This window comes from Podarcis pityusensis, assembly GCF_964106645.2.
Source record: "Podarcis pityusensis genome assembly, chromosome: 13".
In the NCBI taxonomy this organism is placed as follows: Eukaryota; Metazoa; Chordata; class Lepidosauria; order Squamata; family Lacertidae; genus Podarcis; species Podarcis pityusensis.
Genome location: NC_138038.1, coordinates 31,168,563 through 31,191,093, shown reverse-complemented (window position 1 = coordinate 31,191,093; position 22,531 = coordinate 31,168,563). Strand labels below are relative to the sequence as shown.

At 43.8% G+C, this 22,531-nt stretch overlaps 2 protein-coding genes across 3 annotated transcripts in view; one reads left to right on the top strand and one right to left on the bottom strand.

Annotated features, from left to right (window-relative positions):
- The window catches only part of LOC308461462 (uncharacterized protein), a 31,490-nt gene extending 19,526 nt beyond the window's left edge, over nucleotides 1–11,964 (bottom strand). The window contains exons 1-2 of the mRNA XM_080978422.1: nucleotides 11,825–11,964; nucleotides 10,786–10,866 (exon numbers count right to left, since the gene is read on the bottom strand). The gene's annotated coding sequence lies outside the window, so the exon portion shown is untranslated. The remainder of the gene's footprint in view (nucleotides 1–10,785; nucleotides 10,867–11,824) is intronic.
- LOC308461499 (serine/threonine-protein kinase SBK1-like) lies at nucleotides 11,859–16,484 on the top strand (the record flags this gene model as incomplete). 2 transcript variants are annotated; one of them, XM_080978493.1, is made up of 3 exons in its annotated part: nucleotides 11,859–12,021; nucleotides 13,278–13,480; nucleotides 14,980–16,484. In XM_080978493.1, the coding sequence occupies 3 exons, from the start codon at nucleotides 11,859–11,861 to the stop codon at nucleotides 15,571–15,573; spliced, it is 960 nt and encodes a 319-aa protein (XP_080834619.1). In that variant the 3' UTR covers nucleotides 15,574–16,484. The 2 variants fall into 2 exon arrangements, with proteins under 2 accessions (XP_080834619.1, XP_080834620.1); XM_080978494.1 differs by lacking the exon at nucleotides 11,859–12,021 and adding an exon at nucleotides 12,246–12,389.
- Between the last annotated feature and the right edge of the window lie 6,047 nt (nucleotides 16,485–22,531).

Sequence of the window (22,531 nt, the reverse complement as noted above, 5' to 3'; positions counted from 1 at the left end):
AGGTTCTTCAAGGCAGACCATGATAGGCATCCTTTGCTTGCCCTCAGCATCTGCTCTGATCCAGCTTCCAGGCCAGAGGATGGGGTTTCTATTCCTGTTAAAAATTATTAGTGGAAGTAGGGGCTGGTTCTGGGAATGTGTACCCTCTTTCAGATCAGCTGATGCCTTGGTCTGAAACAGTTCTCATGCAAGTCCAAGGAAGTGGCTACCCATCTGTGTGCAAAGTTATCTATAAAAATGCTTTGGAAGCAGCTGGGAAAGGAAGAGGGGAATATCACTTTGCTGTTCTAGGGTTTGATGTGAGGGAAAGATGCAGGCCCAGCTGAAATACAGAATGGGGTAGGGTTGAATTGCCTAGCAATTATGTGAAATCTAAACAATACATCGGGGAAAATACTGGGAACAGTTAAGTATCTTTGTTAGGGGTAACACACAAAAATAGCTTGCTGCATTTCTGTGCTATGATTTTATTAAAGTACAACTTGCCTGATGATGAGGATTCCTTTTGTGGTGGCTCTCTTCATCCCTATTTACACGCATGTGCAAAGAAAAGCAAAACTTCACACCCAACTACCCATAAAGGAAGCATTTCTCGTGTTTCTCTCTGTGTGTGTTTCCACCTCACAGCACCAAGACAGGAATGCCAACTCTGAAGGTATTGCCCGTGTACTCAATTGTTCTTATTGGCAATGTGCAAGTGCCTGCATTTGTCACAAACAAAGTGATGTGGCAAAGAATTTAACTATCTCTAAAAATGGACGAGATATGATTTCAGTACTTGCCGGCCAGTTTTTGCCAAATTCTGCTTCCATTGACAGGCTGCCCCATAACACCATTTTGTGTCCATTAATTTTCAGCCACCTCAGGTGGCAGGGGGCTAGGGAGGTAGAAAGTTTGAGAATCCTTATTATGATGAGAGCACACCCTGCTTCAATATAAGTTACACTGTGGAAGACACTAACTTTCTACCTTGGCTCTGGAGGAGTGATACCTGTTTTCTGCCCTGCTCATGCCAGTTCTTCTTTGCTATCAATTCTGGCAGATAGGGATGACAACAGTGTTACACAGAAATGTGTTGCTTGCCACACTGAATATGCAAAGTCCGTTTTATAGCTCTAAAATGTGGCTTGTCATTGAAATGAGTTGGGAGGGTGCATATTTGGAGACAGCCCTTGAAACCCCACACATTAATGATTTCCAAATGCCATATTCACTACAGGAAGAAGCTGTATCAGGGTTCTCCTTGGATCACAACTCATTTTAAATGAGGAACAGTGCTTGGTATGCTTCCTTGAGATTAAAAAATGGCATCTGGACATGCATAAATATAGGATCCTCCTCCCCTTAAGGTTGTGATTTGACAGCAACAATCACAGGTAACAATGGCTCTCAAAGTGAATCATTCACAGTGGGATCAGGTGTTAAATAGGGTTGTGTTATCGCCCCAACTCTAGATATTATTTTCATCGCCATGATCCTACACTTTGTCAAAGGGAAACGTCCCACTGGAGTAGAAATCATATACTGAACAGATGGAAAGTTCTTTAATCTGCGTAGGCTGAAGACAAAGAGTAGGGTTACGCTAACTTCCGTCATAGAGCTTCAGTATGCTGATGACAACGTAGTGTGTGCACACTCAGTGGATGACCTCCAAACCATCCTAAATAGCTTCACAGAAGCTTACAAAAAGCTTGGCCTATCGCTCAACATCCAAAAAAACCAAAGCGCTGCACCAATAAGCACAAACAATCCCTCTGCAGCATTACAAATCCAACTCAATGGTGTAACGTTGAAAAGTGTCGATCATTTCTCCTACCTGGGCAGTTATCTTTCCACAAGGGCTGACACTGATGCCGAAATCCAGCATCGCCTGAGCTCTGTGAGTGCAGGTTTCTCCTGATTGAAGTGCAGAGTGTTTGAGGACCAGGACATTCGCAGGGAAACCAAAATGCTTGTTTACAAAGCTATTGTACTACCAACCTTACTGTGCTTCTGAAATGTGGACTACTTATAAATGCCATCTCCAACTCCTCGACAGATTCCATCAATGGTGTCTCCCAAAAATTCTACACATCACTTGGGAAGACAGGCAAGCTAATAACAGTGTACTGGAAGAAGCAAAGATCACTAATGTCGAAGCAATGATTCTGTAACATCAACTTTGTTGGACTGGTCATGTTGTGCAGATGCCTGATTATCATCTTCCAAAGAAACTGCTCTATTCTGAACTTAAAAATGGAAAGCGTAATGCCGGTGGTCAACAAAAGAGGTTTAAAAACTCTCTCAAGCAAATCTTTAAAAATATAGTATAAACACTGGCAATTGGGAGACACTGACCTGTGAGCACTCCAGTTGGAGAACAGTCTTTACCAAAGGTGTCATGGGCTTTGAAGACACTCAAACTCAGGACGCAAGGGAGAAATGAGCTAAAAGGAAGGCACGCTTGGCAAACCCTCACCATGACCAACTCCCGCCCGGAAACCTATGTCCCAACTGTGGAAGGACGTGTGGATTCAGAATTGGCCTCCACAGTCACTTACGAACTCACTGTTAAGACCGTGTTCATGGGAGACAATCTTACTCAGCTACAAGTGGTCGTCGAAGAAGAGATTTTAAGTACTGTATCCTGTGAAAAAAGGCAACAGGAAGCTGCAATTCTGTGCTCATTGACTCAAAAGTAAAATTAATTAAATTCAGTGGGACTCACATCTGAGGAAATATGAGCAGGACTAGGCTATGGGTGAATTTTCCTTTAAACCCCGCTTTAGGAAATGGCTGTAGTTCTCTGCATTGCCAGCTTGGGGAGCCACAGAACTGGTACATAGCACTCTATTGTATGTGAGTAATTTTCTGTTTTTCCTTTTGGTGCATCTGACAGTTGCAGCAGCTGCCTAGTCAGTTTCTTAGGTGGTGCAGCAGTTGCAGACCCTTCAAACATCAAAGCTGACTTGTTGCATAGTTGGCCAAGAATGTGTGAAGCACTTTCCATTGTTGTTGTTGTTGTTGCTGCTGCTGCTGTGGTGGCATTCAGGAGAATTTTAGCAAACCCATTATGATTTACATTTATAACCTGCTTTTTGACCATCTTGAAAGCACCTAAGAAAGGAGAAAGAAACTGGAAAGCAAGTATGATGTGGGCAATAGCAGTAGGACTTAGGAGAAATCTGTGTTCAAATTCCTTTATTGTTGTGATGTCTGGTCACCACTTTTCAGCATAATAAATTTACCTCACAGGTTTCTTGTGAGGATAAAAATGGGAAAGGGGGAGACCACATACACCTAAGAACCTTTTTCTAGAAATATTACTTGAGGTAAAGTTGATATGAGAATGTAGAAAAATAAAAACAGAACATTAATTCTGAATCCTAAAGTAAATTAAATATAATTATTACACAGTAAGGAAATAATTAAATTTTTCAGCTTTGGTAGGCTCAGTGTGCTTGTATAGCTAATGTATGCATATATAGTCATAGCTTCAGCCTCCTAAAAGAGCCAATGAGGTTCTTCTTGCAGGCTTCCCATAGACCTCTGTGATAACCAGATGCCTGAATAGATAAGTTTTAAATGTTATAACCGTGTTCCTAATGACAGGTCTCCCTTTGAAGCTTGTTTCACTTTATGTTATCCATGTTTTTGTATACGTAACCACTAAACAGTGGTTTCATTTTCACTACAATCAAGCACTAATGATACTTTAGTGTTTTCCTAGAAATGCTACAAGCGCTCAGATTCCAGTAATACAATACTGTGAGGTTAGCCAGTATTTTTAATCCCAGTAGCGCAGATGAGGGGGGCCTGAGAGTCTGAGGCCGGTCTGAGGCCACACAGCAAGTTCTGGTTGACCTGAAATTCAAACTGGGATCTCATGCTCTGAATAACCATTGCTAGAAGCAGAGGCTAGAGCACATTGTGAACACAGTGGTGGTTTTAGCAAAATAATAATAATAATCAACATCATCAACAACAACAACCCCCCACAGCGTACCACATAAAGTCAGTGGTTTATCTTGGTCTATACATGACGCTAAAACTCCAGCTCAAAATACCAGCTGAGTGTTGATCCCCTCATTACTGTGCCAGGATAATGACCAACAGAAAGCACCCTTGCCAAGGTAAACAGCGCCCAAGTCTGCAGCTGTTGCCTGGAGGTTCATTAGGCAGGAATGTGCCACCCGCCAGCTGGATGGGCTCCAGGGCAGCAAGACTGACGGTTAAGGAGGATCAGTCATGGAATGGAACAATGGGCATCATAATGGGTCCAGTTCCTGACCCATTCTGGACCCCCCCCCCCCGGATGGAAGCTGCATGAGCCATCTTTGGCTATGGCAACGGAACAATCTTGACTCTAAAGGAGCAAAAGTGTTTATAGGGAGGGGGTTGCCATGGCTGCAGTACCCAGAGATGACTGGCCTGGATAGTTCACAGGTCGGTGACCAACCTGGGTGAGTTTATGTAACCCACATCAAAGATGGAGGTGAGGCAATATTAATCAAATGGAGTGATAAACCTCCTGATTAATTAGGCACGGTGGTATCAATCTGGGAGGTTTCTGACAAGGCTCACACCCTAAGGTGCAGCTCAGAGCTCAGGAAAGTCTTCAATTCGGTTGGGAAGATGTTATACACTGCCCACCAAGACACTTCGTCAAATAACAAAAAAGAACCCTATTTCCCATACTTTGGGCAAGGCCCAAACATACACACTGGATTGTGATGTGGTAGACCATTGTGGGGGTTTTTTAGGTGTGTTGCTTATTCACATGTAAAGTGGTACAGGTGGTGGTAGGGGTTTGAGTCCTACTTTTCTACAAAAAGAGGTGCTGAAACTCACCATTAACACCTGCCTCATTCTCTTAGAATGGCAATGGCACCCACCTGAGAGGTGCCAGAACTTAATCCCAGCAAACTCCAGCTGAAAAAAAGCCCCCCACGTGGGAGAGAGGAGCTAAATTTCTCTCTTCCTGCATCTTACCTTTCCACTGTTGGTTGTTTCAGGCACTTTGCTCCCTTTTCTACCTCCATTAACTGAAGAAAGGGAGAAAACGCCTGGAACAACTGACTGTGAGGTGCTAAGATGCAAGAGGGGGAAAGGTTTAGTGCATGAATGGCTGGTGCTCAGCCTGCGGGGTGTTTGTTGGACTACGGCTCCCATCATCCCTCCTGACCACTGGCCATAATGGGACATGGAGCCCAACAACACTGAAAGCAGGCTCCCTCAACCTCAGCCCTCCAGTTGTTTTGAGACTACAATTCCCAGCATCCCTGACCACTGGTCCTGCTAGCTAGGGATCATGGGAGTTGTACGCCAAAAACATCTGGAGGGCCAAGGTTGAGGAAGCCTGATTTAGAGGGCCATTGGATCCCTACCCGGGTTCAATGGATTTCTCCTCCAAGCTTTTACTGTAAAAACAGCAGCAGCATCAACAGCCTTGATATGTGAATGATGTCCCTTTCGTGCGTAATTTTACATACTGAAGTTGACACTGGAGGGGTAAAATTTCCAATTCCCTCTTGAATCTGCCCCCTGAAGCAACTGTTGTACTTTCCTTCCATTAGTTTCCATAACACCATTACCTAATGGTATTATGGATGGGAGGGGGAGAATGCTCTGTTGATGGCAAAGTGTTTTACTTCACTTACTCCAAATTGCCTCGTGAGGGGTAAGATAATGTTCTTTGAACGCTCGTAAGCCAGTCCAGCTGCATATGAGGGAGCTTTTTCTGAGCAGGGCTCTGGACTTCTGCCCTCAAATCCTGCCCTGACAGCACATCTGACAAGCCCCACTAAGGAGGAGAAGTTATTTGCCTTTTTCTAGCTTTATGCTCCCAGACAGGCAGTAGTGCCTGCTGAAAAAGCTGAGCTCTGCACACCAAGAGAACTTTTCCTCTGCTCCTCTCTTTGCCCCCTTCTCTCCAAGAGCACTAAAGAATTTCAGCGAGTGACTCTCTATGGAAACCCAGACCAAACAAACAGCGCACTGCCCATCTGCCTGTGTAAGCCCCCCCCCCCCCAGCCCTTCCCCAGAGGGAGTTTATTGCATTTGTACATCAGTAAGCCACCACTGGCAAAGGGCAAGCCACACGCTAGGCAAAGGCTGCCAAGGAATAAGCAAAGGTCAGGACAAAAATCTGTTCAGGGAAAATACACATATCAGCAGGCCCTTTTGCAGAAGGCTTCCTGTTGATGCACATCAGGTAAATAGATCTGGTGAGAAGGGGTACTCAATTCTAAGCTTTCAGGGTTCATCCTCAAAATTGCTTAACAGTGGCTGTGTACGCATCAAAGTGTTGATGTACACATCAGTCACATGGATCCGATTTTTCTGCATGAGCTTTTGTGCATGTTCATCTACACATGACTGCTTTCAGTTGAACACTATCTCCAGTTTCCTACCCACTACAGGAGCAAACCCCCAGGGGCCAAGGGGTCTTTGGCCTCCCTAATAAAATAGAGTTGATGGGCATTGCCATTCAAATGGTGCTCATGCACTGTGTCTTGTGATCAATTATGCTGGGCATGGCTTACCTGACCCCTCTCCCAATATTTTATTCAAGTTGGCACTCCTGCCATCCACGCTAATAGGTAGCCCTTTGATGGGATATATTTGTGCAGATATATTGTGTGAAAAAGCAACTGCATAGTTGCCATATAACATCACCAGCCTTATTCTTCATTACGCAAAGTAGCCCTTACTGTCTAGGTTTTTGTATGGCCTGTTATTTGATGGGCAATGGCTATTCCAAACTTATGGAATGTGTCACACCCAGATGACTTGGGTGGAGCTGGAAAGGAACACTTTGTGCAATTTGAATTTAGCCAGGGGAAAACAGCAAGTGTATATATTCATATACCAAATATATAATATTCTATTCTAGAATATTCTACTCTATTCTATTCTAGAATAGAATATATTCTATATTCTATATTCTATATTCTATATTCTATATTCTATATTCTATATTCTATAGAATATATTCTATATTCTATTCTATTCTATTCTAGAATAGAATAGAATAGAATAATAGTTATAAACCACCAACTCAGAAAAAATATCAAGGAAGTATATAAAATCATAAAATACAGAATGACCAAAACCGAATCAAATTACGTGCAGGTCTCGCTTTCTGAATGCTTGCCATGCGAAAATTCACTTATCTGAACACAAGGCATCAGTACCCAAACCTTACCATACACACCACCAATTCAGATATCTGAACAGCTGAATCCCTTACTTGTTTGTGCTTTGCTGGTCAGTGGCAGCCATTTTCAGGCTTAAACCAGGCAGGGAGGAAGTGGGGAGAGATTGAACAAATCAGCTTTCCCTTTGTCTCTCATTTGATGGTTGGCTGCAGCTGTTTCAGAAAGAAACCATGGAGGGAGTGAGGAGGGATATTGGACAAATCACAAAATAGAAATGTTCCTATAGGAAAGAATGGAAATTGTCAGCTCGTTAAGCAAACACTTGCCTAATGAGCAATTTCCTGGGAATGCATTGTGCTTGGAAAATGGGACCCTTGTGTCAATAATATGAACCAGAAATGGGCAGATCAGGATTCTTTTGATGACCCTTAGATGTTTCTGATTCACAAACAATTGGTGATAGTAAGCCATTTTGTCTTCTTCCTTGTGCCTCAATATTATAAAAATGTAAGAATGTATTTCTGAAGCCCCCATTGGATGATTTGTAGTGTCACACCACACCCCTGGATTTGCACAAAGCCAGGGAGGGATAGAGGAGCAAAAATGAAGGCAGGTTGTACAACACTAGTGGCCATTGCATGGGAGAAGGAAAGGATGGAAACTGAGAGGGGGGAAATGATGGTTTGAAAGAATGGCAGAGGTTTGACTAAAGTGGGAGTGGAGAAACACCAAGCACCTTTAAACAACAGGAGTTTGAATAAAGCAGGAAGAAATGGAGGGGGAAATGGCAATACTAAATGGCAGAGGCTTGAGTATAGCAAGCAAGGGTGATACTGAGGGAAAGAGGTGGCAGTTTAAAACAAGGTTTGAGCAAGAAGGGAGTTGTGAAAGACTCTGTTGTGTTAGTTTTTTGGTTTTAGTTTTTAAGCCTCAGTGTCTCTCCATCCCTGCTTTTCTCAATCTTTTGCATTATTTAAGTACAGTGAGATTGTGGGAGGGGCCCCAAAATTGGTAAGACTGGAAAAAGGAACTCACAGAAGCCTGTAGCTTTAAGAAAATGCCAAGTAAAAGCTTAGAAACTGCTGAAAAAGCTTTTGTTATGCAAGTGTCCTTTCCCATGGGAAGAGAAGAAGCAAACATTTTCATCACAGAACATACGCAGCTATATGCGTAGGTTCAACAAAGCACAATCGATTTTGCTATAAAAATGTAACACAGGGTTTCTATATGGAGAATAGAACCATATACATGAGAGCAAAACAGCCGGTGCTTATGCTTAGCTTGCGCAAGCGCACTAACATGAAATGTATCCAACAATTAGAATGAGGTAATGGGAAAATGTTTCTATGCATATGATTGGAGAAAATTGAAATGTTTTCTGTAAAAAATCTTATAAATATCACCCCCAGGCATCAGAGTCGCGGTTGCAGCTTTTTCGGAACGATCCGACTGTAACCGATTGCTTGGAAAGGAATAAATCAATGGACTCTTTATCTCCTCCTGGCTCCTAAGTTTTATTGGCCTCAGACACAGGAGTTTTAATAGCCTTTGAGGGCTTGCAACAAGATGAAAGAGACCTTGAAAGATTGGAAGGCTGTTTTAAATTTCTACTTCTTCTATTCCACAGCTCTCAAATACTCCATAGTACTATCCCATAATCATGTATTTCACTCCTGGTATCATGTGTTGTCTTCAGCATGAAGTTCCAGCTTCAGTGTAGTAATTTAAAACAGATACTTTGTCAACAAGCAAACACCCATATATGCCCAACATCCATCAACTGGACTTAACATTTTCTAACTGAATAAGCTAACTGACAGGAGTGCTCTTAACTAAGATTCTATTCTAATCATCTTAAAGATGCAATGACTTATATCAGCATGGGGTGGAATGCCCAAAGGGAGTTGCAGAATATGAGAGAGGAGGAGGCATGGAAATTGAGGGTGGTCTGTACGCAAGGGAGACTTGAAAAAAGGAGGAAGAGCTAGGGAAAGGGGGTGAAGGTAATTGCATGTGTGTGAGCCTGTGTGCATGCTCACAAATGGGACTGCACAACTCTGGAAGGTGTGGAAATGAGAGCTCTCTATCTGCAAGGGAGAGTTGAGGCAAGTAAGGAGGGTCGAGAGAAAAAATAATGAATGAGGGTGCAAAACAGGTTGCAAAAAAAGAAGGCAGCAGGATGCATGTGGCTGGGTTGAAGATGAAAACAGGGGCATGAAGGGGTCTGCAGAACAGGAAAGGAAGGTAGCTTTATAAATAGGTGGAAGAGAAAAGGGTGTTTAGTACAGTGGTACCTCGGGTTAAGTACTTAATTCGTTCCGGAGGTCCGTTCTTAACCTCAAGCACCACTTTAGCTAATGGGGCCTCCCACTGCTGCCGCACCGCCAGAGCACAATTTCTGTTCTCATCCTGAAGCAAAGTTCTTAACCCGAGGTACTATTTTTTGGTTAGCGAAGTCTGTAACCTGAAGCATATGTAACCTGAAGTGTATGTAACCCGAGGTACCACTGTAGTTGAAATGGGTGGGAAGAGGAAGATGCAGGGTGGTTTTTGTGCGGGGGGGGGTGCACAAAAGGAAGAAGGGAAGAGGCATGGACATGGAGGTGAAGTGGGAAATGGGTACAAAGCAGGACTGCCGAATTGAAAAGTGGCTTTGGAAATGGGGTTGGGCAAGTGCAAAGCAAGGGAAGCTCTAGGGGTTTGGTGTGGGAGGCATGATGGGAGTTAGTGAGCAGAGTGAGCTGGTGCACAGCCCCTAGTAAGTTATATATTATCTCTCAGGCTTAGTGCTTGTCACCAATAATTATTATTTGGTTTGATGTGCTCTGCAATGGGTTGTAGGTTGAGGCTGGGGCTGGGGCAGTGACCAGCTACCTGGCAAGTTATGAAAAGATGGATCTCTAAGGGCACAGTGGCCTTTCTTCTCTGGCCTGATACACTTTGTCTCATCAAAGCTCAGCTACCACCGGGCCTTTGAAGAGCGAGAAGAGACAAGCACTTCTTTCCAGGAACATCTGGGACAAATAGACATATGCGTAGCAGCAGCTGGGCAAGCGTAGGTAAAAATAACCTTGTTAAGTGGCTGCTAATCCTGCCCCATGGAACTGCCTGGACTCCAGAGCCCTGACCTTTTGGGGCAGAGAAGAGATGAGAGGGGGTGGCTTGGCCGCCTTCCCTATTTATGCGACTGGACTGAACCAGATGGGAAGTGGCTGCTATAAAAGGCTCTATGAGGATCTCCACATGGCAGGTCCCAAACAGACAGACAGACAGCAAGTCAGTCAACAAAACACTCTGAAAGGAAGAAGCACAAGTGCCCCAGCACCATTGTGGCAGGTAAGTGTGTGTCTTAGAGGCCTGGCAGGTAGGTAAGCCAAGTAGGTTTAGAGTGCTCTTTGCAATTCCTGTAACTGTAATTCAGGTGCAAAACTGACAGGCTAGGGAGTGCATTTGACTTTAACTGTGTAATCAGAAGCATGTTCCACTGAATTCAAGACTCACTCCTATGCATGAGATTGCAACCTAAGTGTCTTTCTCTTGCTTTATACCCTGCACCAAGGGAGGAAGCCAAATAGAGCCACTTGCAGAAAAATGCATTTTTTATAGGCAGCGCTATTTTTCTAGAAAATGAGGTGCCGGAACTCACCCTAAATGCCTCCCTTGTTCTCTTATAATGGCAACAGCATCTACTTGAAAGGTGTTGGAACTGAATTCTTGTGAGTTCCAGCTGAAGGGGAAAAAAAGGCCTGATTATAGGAATGATTTGTGTTGTTTGTAGCTAAAACATCCTTAAGTTATTCCCCACCCCCGCCATCCCAGTCCTCACAGTTTTGTCTAACGTGAGGAGTACTGAGACTGAAACACAGCTGCCTGTTAATCAAACTCTCTGCCCCCTAAGTGTTTCCCCCAGATCCCAAATATGTAAGCATTGGTTGTGGTTGCTGTGAACAAAAGCACTCTGCACACTGTTAGAAGTGCTCCTTTCTTTACACTCACCAGGTCAGAACTCCAGCATCACAAACCTTTTTGCAATCATCCCTCATCTGGCACAGGACTCTGCACTGAGTCTCATTTTGTGTCTTGCTCCACCAGAGTTGGGCAGCATCTGGCTGTCCATCAGAGGCAGCTGATGCAAAGCCCAATACCTGGGGTGTCTGGTTATGTAAACACTCTGGTGTCATCATTTCTGATTCCATGCCAAAAAACGGAATCATTGCTCTCACATGGCAATACATGCTGTTTCAGGAGCAAGGAAGTGTGGGGAGGGAAAACATCATGTTGGGTAACAAATGACCCCCCTTTCTATAGAAAGGAAGGGACCATCTGCAGTAGTGAGATAACATAATTACGGTTGCCTTGTGCTGTCTGAACCTATCAAGGTGAATGGGCAATTGTGCAGTCTTTATAGCGTTGCAGGCCTTTCCCCCTGTGTTATGCAGAATGGTCCAGTTTCATGAGAGTCTGTTTCATGGAAATGGCTATTCCTAGATCTACTGTTTACTTCGGAAGGCACAGGAAAAATGCCTCTCCAATTATTTCTTTCTCATTGGGCCTTTTGCCTTCAATGCAGAAGGGTGACCGCTGCCCCAATTCCTGCTATGCATTTTAGTCACCTGGCACCCACAAAAAAAGTGTACATGCAGAAGGGTACATTGGCAGTTGGTCAGTGGTCTTTTTGCATTCACCCCAAGTCTCTTCTGTCGCTCCTCCTGAACAGCCATGAAGCTCGTCTCTGGTGACATCGCAAAACGACTTGAAGAGATGGTGTTGTTGACTTCTCAGAACCTGCCCCAGGTGGAGGTGGCTACGAGTTACACTGTCCTCCGAGAGCTTGGCAGTGGCTCCTATGGGCATGTGCTGATGGCAGTCCACCAACGCCAAGGTAGGTCAGAACCCAAGAGGATGGAGAGGCAGAGAAGGCTACAAAACAGATCACTGAACTATGAGAGAACTTAGGTGTAAGATATGTGTGTAAATCAGTCCATGTTATTCTACCTGAAGGGGCCGAGAAGGTTCTTCTAGAATGTTGGTGAAGTGGCCGTTAGAAAGTGTCAGTTGAATAGATTTCTGGGGTGAGAGTGGAGAGTCCATCTAAAGAGAGTTAACAGGATCCTTTCTGAGGAGAACAGAACTCATCCGTTCCCAGCTCTGGAAAGCTTGCATTCTACTCTGAAGAAATGTAGATCTGTCTGTCTCCTGAAAAAGAAGAAATACCAACATCTCTTTTTTTGCTAGTCTACACAAGGAAATGTACGTGCCACTTGCATTTTCAGAGAAAATAGGGGATGTTGTTATACCTGCAGAATGGTGAACGTAGTCTCCTATAATCTTTGAATTATTCTCTCCATTATTGTTTCAAGGGTGATTTTCAAGTATTGGGATGGACCCTATCTATGTAGTTGCAATTATACTTTAATCCTGTACTTGCTTACATCATTTGGATTTATTTCTGGTACTGAGTAGACATATATAGGATTTCTCTGTAGATCCTTCTAAAATCAATGGGAAATGAAGTCATGGTTGAACTGTCTGGTTGAAATAAGTTATACTGGATCTAAAGCAGCATCATTTAAATTGATAGCATGTTGTTGTTTTGCTGAAAAGAATTGTGTTCGCTTTTGCACCACAAGAGCAAAATGTGAGACTAGCTTGTTTGATGTGGAATGTCCTTGGGGGGCACTCAAGTCCTTTATATTTTCTCCTCTCTTTCAGGGGCCAAGGGTCTCTTGGCTGCCTCCCGGTTGCCATTGTTTTGTGGGAGGGATCCAAGCACATTTCATAAATTTAGTTTGGCACATTTAGGTGGACTGAAGCACTCTGTTGCCCTAGCACAATAAATCCACTTTAAATAAGAAACTGACTTTTTCCCACTATGAAAGTGGCAGGGAAGAACATTGGAGAGTGTAGGATAAAAGAACAATTAATGGGGAGGCTGATAAGGACTCCGTAAGCAAATCAAGATGAATGCAGAATAATTGCTCATTGTCCTATAACCGCCCTGCAAACAAATCAGCACAAATGCTTAATAAGTAAAAATCAGACATAGTCTAACCTCCGTGTAAGCTTTGTGTCAGCAAATCAGGATGAATGTTTAATAAATTGGTCATCTGGAGGAACCACTTCTCTTCTCTCTTGCAGGAACACCCATGGCACTGAAATTTGTACACAAGAAGGCTACAGAATTGCTAGATTTCGTGAATGAATACTGCATTGCGCTGACTTTGGGGGCCCATCCCTGCATTGCCACTGCCCTTGGGATTGCTTTCCAGACCCCCAAACACTATGTCTTTGCACAGGAGTTGGCTTTGGCCAGTGACCTCTTCTCGCTCATGGTTCCACAGGTAACAAACCCACCAGGCATGGACACAGACCACATGCCTTCTGTAGTTGGCAGCTTCCCACCCCATTCCATGCTTTTCGAAAAGTTATGGTGGAGGAGAAAGATGTGAGAGAATGGAGTTTCTTTGCTTGTAGGCCCCTTTCCCCCCTACTCCCACGTCATTTCAAATCATGGAATAGTACCAGGCTGGTTTTCACTGCCAGGACCACCTGTAGTAATAAGATTGCCTATGAGTTGCAGCTGATTACTCTGTTGGTTAAATCTGCATATAGGTCAAAACAATATTTCTGAAGCGAGATGCATGCTACCTTTAGTTTTCAGCAGAAAACATCTTTTAAGAAGAGGCATTCCTCCTGCCTGAGAAGAGACAATGCCTCTTTGAAGATGGTACTCACCATATGAAGTTTTTATAAACACTTGTATTTTTTGCATTTTTAAAAAGTCTTCTGCTTCTTTAATCAATTGGGCTTTTTAGTCAAAGGTATAGTTGAGCTTTCTAACTACTGTTCATGCCTGAGAAATTAGAAATGTATTTTAAAAGCTTCCCTGCATGCTGTCTTTTTTATGTGATATCAAATGCAATACAGTGGCACCTCGGGTTAAGTACTTAATTCGTTCCGGAGGTCCGTACTTAACCTGAAGCTGTTCTTAACCTGAAGCACCACTTTAGCTAATGGGGCCTCCTCCTGCTGCTGTGCCGCCGGAGCGCGATTTCTGTTCTCATCCTGAAGCAAAGTTCTTAACCTGAAGCACTATTTCTGGGTTAGCGGAGTCTATAACCTGAAGCGTATGTAACCCGAGGTACCACTGTACTTACAACACATGATCACAGAAACACAAGATACAGCCAGCCTTACAAGTGCATATGCACTATTTTATTCCTCACTGGCTCCTTTTCAAGTTCTGGAAAGCTGCCTGAGAGCAAGTGCTTAAAAAGACTAGATAAGAGTGCATCCACTCATCTTGACTTAGGCAACTGAACTGAATGGAAGTTGTTAATGCAAAGGGGATCAATCATGAACCTCGAAAGAGGACCCAAGCATATAGCTGCCCTAAGACTTCCAACAATATAATCTATCCCTGCTTGAGCACACCAGAGAATGAAGTCCATATCATGATATTAGTTTCATAATTTTTGACATGAAAATATATTGTGAATCATGATGTGTGTTTGTGTGCTATGCAAAAATCACGATGTGGGAAAACCCATGATGCCAGCCAATGCCTCTACATATATTTCAGACACTGTGATATATTACAGTGTTGAAAACCAGGTATCCCCCAGCCCACTGTTTATCTCTACATAGTTTCATCCTTATTCCAGACATTGTGATATATTGGTATATCACAATATTTAGCTGGTGATATATCATGATGTTGAAAAGCAGTTAGCGCCTAGCCCTATCAGAGAACTGAGGAATGGAGCCTGGAGATGTTTCTACCTTCAGGGAATTTGTGTGGCTGCACATGTGACTTTCATCTCTCCTTTACTTCCTCCAGGTTGGTGTGCCTGAGCAGCGGGTCAAGCGCTGCGCCCTGCAGCTTGCCAGTGCCCTTGAGTACATGGAAACGAAGGGGCTGGTGCATCGCGATGTCAAACCAGAGAATGTGCTGCTGTGTGACCCGGAGTGCCGCCGCATCAAGCTGACCGACTTTGGGCTGAGCTGCCCGCGAGGCCGGGCCATTGAGGCTTTGCCAGAGAGCCTACCATACACGGCCCCCGAGTTGAGCACGCTGGGCCCCAAAGCTCGTTTGGAGGCCCAGCCCAGCCTTGACACATGGTCCCTGGGAGTGCTGCTCTTCTGCGTGCTAACCGGCTACTTCCCCTGGCTCACAGCTGTACCTGCTGACCGGTACTACCGCAAATTTGTCTGCTGGCATCGCAGCCCCCGCTTTTCCCCGCGCCCACCCCATTGGGGGCGTTTTACTCCCCAGGCATTGGAGATGCTGCGGGGACTGTTGATGCCCGACGCGTCTCAGCGTAGCCCAGCCAAGGAGGTGATGAATTATATCAAAGTGCCTTGGTTGCTCCCAGAGGCCCAGAGCTGTGTTCGGCCTAGCAGAGATCTTCTTGGCACCAGCCGGCGCTGCTAATAATCTAGGCCATATGTGTGAAGCAGGGAGGGGTGGCACCAATCCCAAACCTAGCCTTAGCCATTGAAGGACCAAAGACACCATGCACATCACCAAACCAAGTCACCTCATTGTTCCTGAGGGAAAAGAGAAAGCACAGTCAAGCTAGGGAAACAGAGAAAAAGACTGTTATCCTCAGAAAACAGAGCAAGCTGTCGGCAGGGCAGGAGAAACTTTAGGGAATCATTCCTCTCCCACATATGTGATTTTCATCTTAGGAGGGTCACTCTCTAGTCCCGATTCTGGATCAGAGATTAAAAAGACTTGATTTTAGTCCATCCTGGGTCAATAACTGGCCACTTCATTGAATGGAAAGGAACCAAATAGACTTACATCTAAAAGGCAACGAAACCTTGGTGTCTATCACTCACCCTGAATTAGACGAAATGGGGGTGGACTAAAATTATGTGTGACTAGATTGGGAATGAGGGGCCAGCAACAATGGTCAGATTTACAAGACCTCTGTATGGTTGTCAATCATGGTGACCACAAAGTCTGCTGATGTGACAGTGGACATTGATGAGCAGTTAACGCTGCTCTTTGTGCTCTTTCCAGCCACCATGGATGGACTGTCTCTTGACAAGTCATATCCAATGGAGAGAGAGAGTGATGCAGAAGAGATGTAAGGAGCAGTTTGATCTTTGACTAGCAGAGTCACCAAGGAGATGATTTGGAGGTCTAGAATTGATGTTGCTGTGGGTCTAGCAATGTTTTGCTGGAAAGTCACCCAGAGCGGCTGGGGCAACCCAGTCAGATGGGTGGCATATAATTAAGAGTATTAGTAGTATTGCCTACCTATATGCTTGTTTATATGCTGCTGTAATACCCATTCAACTTGTACATTTGTAAATAAAGAGATTATATTATGAAAACTTTGTATATAGTTGGTGCTCTCATTTTGCCAAGAAACACATCCTGTAATGCAGCCAGCAATGGTGACCTCCAGCTGCTTTGGACTACAAGTTCCATGAGTCTCAGCCAGCTAGGGCTGATGGGAGTTGTAGTCCAAAACACCTGATGGGCACCAGGCTGGGAAAAGCTGCTGTAATAGTTGACTTTGACTTCCCACTGCTTGGGAACTGGGGAGTGCAGAATTAGAGTTAGAAACTGACAGCCAAAGATATGATGGGTACATTTGAATCAATACACGCCATTGATAGGTGTGCCCCCCAGCCTGGGCAACTGGCTTCTGCATTGCTTCAGGACAGACATTTCCCAAGGCAGTCTTAATGATACCCATGCTCACCAATGCCAATCGCCAGGCAGGACGAGCCCTTGCCAACATAACTGCTCTTCTGAGAGCGGGCTTATGGGGGATGCGCTCTTGCTCTGCACCCCAAAGGCTTCCTGGCTTCTTGAGCCGTGTGTCGCATGAGGCTCCATAGGCTTCGAAACATGAACATCCAAAAGCAGCTGTAACCGGAAACGATTAACAAGCAGCCAATTTGGCTTTGCCCCGGCGTCCTCTCACGCACCTGCTAAATATAACCCACAGCTGACAACAGACACAGTGGGTGGGTGGGAGAAAAATACTCTCACCCCACCCTATGCTTCCTCTTTGTTGATTCTCTAAAGGAGAGAGAGCTCACATTTGGGGTCACAAGGCTTTGAGGAAGATTGCACAGCCCTTTCAAACAATCGCTCTTTACAAACACATTTTGGTTTTTTGTATATAATTTTTGTTAAATTTTCTGTTTTACAATTTAAAATACTTATTTTTACATCCTTAAGATATCAATGACTTCCCTTCTCTTTCCATGGTTCATTTTACATATCATAAATCATATCACAAATCATATTACATATCACAAATATAAAACTATACCATTCAGTATTCCATTATTGCATCCATCAAAGCTTATTTACACTTTTGAATTTATCTTAATGCTGCCAGCGTTTTCAGCTGTACACAATTGTTTCCCATATATTCAATAAACCTTTTCCAATCTTCTCTAAACATATGTTCTTCTTGTTTTCGTATTTTATATGTTAAGTCTGCAAGCTGTGCATATTCTGTCAATTAAATTGCCATTCTTCTTTGGTTGGGACCTCACTTTACAAATAAGTGTATTTTTCTATGTATAAGACGATATTTTTTCCTTCGAAATAATAGGCAAAAATTGTGGGTCGTCATATACACGGATAGCAGTGGGGGGGACAGGCGAGTGGTGCCAGCAGCCAGCAGGAGATGGGCAGCAACAATTGGGTGTGTGATTGGTTGCTGTGGCAAGGCCTGCTGACGATTGGCTGCTGCGGCGGCGGCAATAGGGCGGACTATTTGCAGCAGTGGCGAGGCATGATGCAATTGGCTGTTGTTGCTTTGAATGTGCAGGTGGGCTTTTGGCGGTCGTCTTATACATGGGGGGTGTTATACACAGAAAAATAAGGTACATTTTGGATGCTAACATCCCACAAGAACTGTTTTTTTTAAAAAAAGGTATATGTTAATATAAAGTATATATATTCATTTGCTGAATTTAACTGGCTACTTTTGCAATTAATCAAACACTCGTAAAAACAGGCCAATATTTTGATTAATCCACATAAATACAGGTGGTACCCATTCACACCCTTGTACACATGCACTCTACATGTGGCTGCAACAGCAGTCAACAGCTGATTTTGTATCAGCATATATTTAAATGAATTGAGTGATGTGCAAATAAATATCTCAGGGTGGGGAAAGTGATGACTTTCTCTCTGCCCCATATCCATGGGCCATCCATTGCCAGTGTCACTGTGTCTCCTTCAGCTGCTCTAAAATATATTATTTGCAAACTGGGGCTGGCAGACACTGGAGAGAAGAGTGACATGAGGGAGTCATAAAACTGTCAGCCCCAGGAGTGAATTACTGGAACTGGCAGGGCAGGGAGAGTTATGTTCAAAACACAGTAAACTAAGTAAAGCTGAGTAAAGCCGCTGGCTGGTTTTAAATGTACCCAGATAATTTTTGTTCTGCAACCAGGGTGATGGACATGTCCCCGCCCTTGGCTCACACCAAACTCAGCTTCAGTTTAAAATGTACAGCTTTAGAGAAAGTATCAGATCAGTGGGATCATAGGTCTTCATTTAGGACTTATCTACACTTTTTTTTTGCCCCACTCTTTCCAGGCAAAGGTCCATGCTTAAAAGCTCAAGTCCAAGTGTCTGTCCTTCCCCTCCCCAAGCTTTCCCTGCTGAAAGCTGCTCTTTAGTGCTCAACTGGAGCAAATGTGAATTTGAGCTTTCCGCAGATTGCTATTTGATCCAACTGAGCTTTAAAAAGCAGGTTTTCATGGGGAAAGTTCCAGTGCAAAAAAGGGAGGGGGCCCTCAGACATGGAGATTTAAAGTATGGACTGAGACTAGAAAGAGTGAAGGAAATGTCAGTGTGGATAAGCACTTAGTGGGGCAGGACTTACAAGTGTCCCAACCTAAGCTGGATTGAAACACTTGCATCACCACAATTTTCTATTTTGTTTGTTTAAGGTTGTTATTTTTAAGAGAAAGACAGAGCAAATAGCTAAGGAAGACAGGCCTCCTGAACTGTTAAGTGCTGTGTAGAAAAGAAAATTTCCGTTATTTCTTACAACTTATTATCAACCTATTACCAAAATCTAAACAACTGTATTTGCGTATTTCTATTTATATCATACTGATATGTGTTATGGGCGAGGAGTCAGCTTCGCCTGCTGAACAAGCAGCCTGAAGGGGGAGAAGGCAGAGGGACTCCACCTGCAGCTGATCAGCCTTCAAGGGCACAGGGGAGAAGGTGCTGATGAGAACCAGCAGGCTTCAGCCTTCTTAAGCAGAGCTTCCAGCAGCAGTCAGAAGCTGTTAACAATGCTTGTAGTTCCTGGTCCTACCTTGCTGCTTCCTGCTTGTCTTGATCCTTGACTCCCTGATCATCGGATTTCCTAACCCCTGCACCGTCTGACCACATGGATTGTTGTTTGCCTGACCCTAGGAGTGCAACTTACTTTGGATGCTGACTCTGCCCACAGGCAAGTACGTGTCAGAGACAATTCTGATTGGCTGGCCTCCGACTCCACTAAGTTTTGCTCAGCAATGAGACTATGACCATACACCACTTCTTGGATGCACAATGCACCTGATGAGAAAGTAAATAAAATGTGAAAATCAATAAAAACAGCCACAGTTACGTAAGTTATTATGCAGCAGCATAAAACAAATAATTCAGAACATAAAGCTATACTTAAATCTTTCTGGAGACTGGGATGAAACAAGTTAAATCAGATTGGACACCTGGGGAAGTATTATTATCTAACGAGAGAACACTTGATTACTTACAGGTAGAAGTTTATTGTGGAATTGAGGCTGCTATATCCCATGAGTGGCAATATATTTGGTGAACAGCTTTGTAGTATGTTGAATTAATTCTTAAATACTTCCAGTGGAAGCAATGATTTAAAATGCAAAACTGTGCAGAGGAAATACCAGGCCACTTGTAAAAATACCAGTGTCCTTTAAAATGCACTTTTGATTTAACAGTCCAAGTTTTGGAAGGTTTCATTAACATGCAGAGGAGCTCTCTTGCAAAATGCTTATTTGATATAGTAAACACCATCCATGACAGCTTGACAAATTTTCTAAAGTTTCATCAAGATACAGCTGTTTTGTATAATGGCAAGTGAATCGTAAGAAAGCGAATTCCTAAGGAGTGATATCAACCTTAAAATTTCAGAGAACTGGCAAGTCGGTTTCTTTGCACATCACCTTCAGGGTATAGGAAACTATAATTGTCAACACCCAGATTCACGAAGACCACCAACTTAGCAACGCTGCTGATGCAGGAGCTCTCCCAATCATGCCTAGAAATTTGGACAACTCTTGAGATTATCAGCACTGAATAGCTGAAAATCATGGCTTGCCAGGGAGAGAGACCTGCACTATGAGATATATGGGACCACTCCATTAGCACCCTTGTAAAGGAGTGTCTGTGTTTTGGAGTCAAAAGATCACAATTTTGTTGGAGAGCACTGAATGTGCTTTGGTGTGTTAATCTTCCTGACCTTTAGACAGATCATGGGGAGTTCTAATCCTCTGCGCCTTTAAAAGGCTCTTGGAAACTGATAGTTCAGGTGTGAAGATCGGAAGAGTGATTATCTTAATTGCAGGACTGCAAGCACCTGTTCCTAGAAGGAACTACTTCTTCAATAAACAGATTCTGATTCGTGGAAGTAATGGTGTAAGCTTTCCGTGACTGTAAATTTTTATATTGAGGTACCAGATTTAGCTTATAAACAAAAGTTGGCAATCCTACACAAGTGCCTAGGAAGAGGTCTCATCATTTGCTGTATTTGTTGTAGAAATGAGAGGACACATGATTTGGTATGATGTTTTGTAAAGGTTGTAGGAAGAGCTGAATTCTGGAATTTATTTACAATTCTCAGCTTCTGTTACTGTTCTACCTGAAACTTTCAATATTTGATGATTGATTGCATGTCACCAACATCTGACAGGTCAGTTGTCGTAACTGACTGGTCAAATACCAAATACCGCTCAGAGAAGAGGGTGATGGGAAAGATAGAAAAGGAAACAAAATATTTTGATTAATTGCTGAAGTTGCTTAGAATATGGAGGCTCCTCTGCTAAACTTCATCTTCTCCTGGACTCTGAGCCTGGTACTTAACATGACATGGCAATGTGTTGCTGCAATCAGACAAAACTATTGTGTGGAACTGACGCTGCGCATTGTATGCTTTCTAACCATCAACTGTTGGTCAAACATCAATACAGTACTAAGAAGGAACAGTGGTGGTGGTGGTGGTGGTGGCGGCGGCGGGCGCTGAGGAAACCCTGGATTCAAAACCCCAACAAACTGAAATTAGTGTTTTGCTAGTTGGTCTTACCTTGGACAACAAATGTCAGTGGAGGCCCTTCGGTTTTGATATAGCAATGTGCCACAGCAGAGGGAGGTCAGGCAGTGAGGAAAAGGCAGGTGAGTGAAGAATAGGAGATGTGTTCTGTTACACTCTTATTGCTCAACTGCAAGCAGAGTGAGTCATCCAAAGACAGCTTCTATAGACACTGGGCAAAACAGCTAATGCTGCTGAAGACAGTTGCCGGCTGGCTTGCTGTAACACTATGACGCTGATGTCATCCTCCCAGTAATGCCTCTCCATGGTGACATCACAATGCAGTCACATGTCTAAATGGATGGCATCACAAAGTGCGAGCACATAATTGGCTTATCATGCCTGTTAACAATTATCAGCGTACAAAGTGTGTCAAAGGCTTTTCTGAATACTCGAGTGTCCTGAGGTATTAGCAGCAACTAGACTGCGCCAGCCAATTCAGCAGCTGATGCACAGCTTTACAGAGGACACGCTAGATGTGAAGACGTCCACTGCCTCTCACCAAAACCTCCACACATTATCACTAATTTTCCAACACAGGATTGTTCTTGGCTCGGTAAGAGACTGAGCTCAAGTATCACAGTGCGTCAGAGGCCCAAGAGAGTCTCCTAACAATACCTCTCTAGAATTTGCAGGATGTTGTACAGAGAACCATTACAGTCTCAGTCACAATTTGAGGCACAGCTTATGCCCAGAATGTGCTGTGGATGTCAGGACTTAGTCCTTCAACACAGGATTCCATAACAAAGGAAAGCGTGCCTCTGTGCATGTTCAAAAAGAACACATACATAGGGGCATAGGGACCAAGGCTTCTTAAGTTTCCAGTTCTTTTCCCCTGCCTCCCCCCCCCCCCCAGAATTTTTTAACCAAGTTGTTGCCTCACCTCTGCTACATCGTGATGTGTTTATTCTCAGCCAGTTTACAAGGACCCAACCCTTTCCTTATTTACAGAAAACTGGCTGTCCTTTCAAGAAATGGTCATCAATCAGGGGTAAATAAAGATGAAGTAGGAGGGCTGAGGGCAGGGCATCCTTGGGCTGCTCCCATGGCCCCAGATCCCTA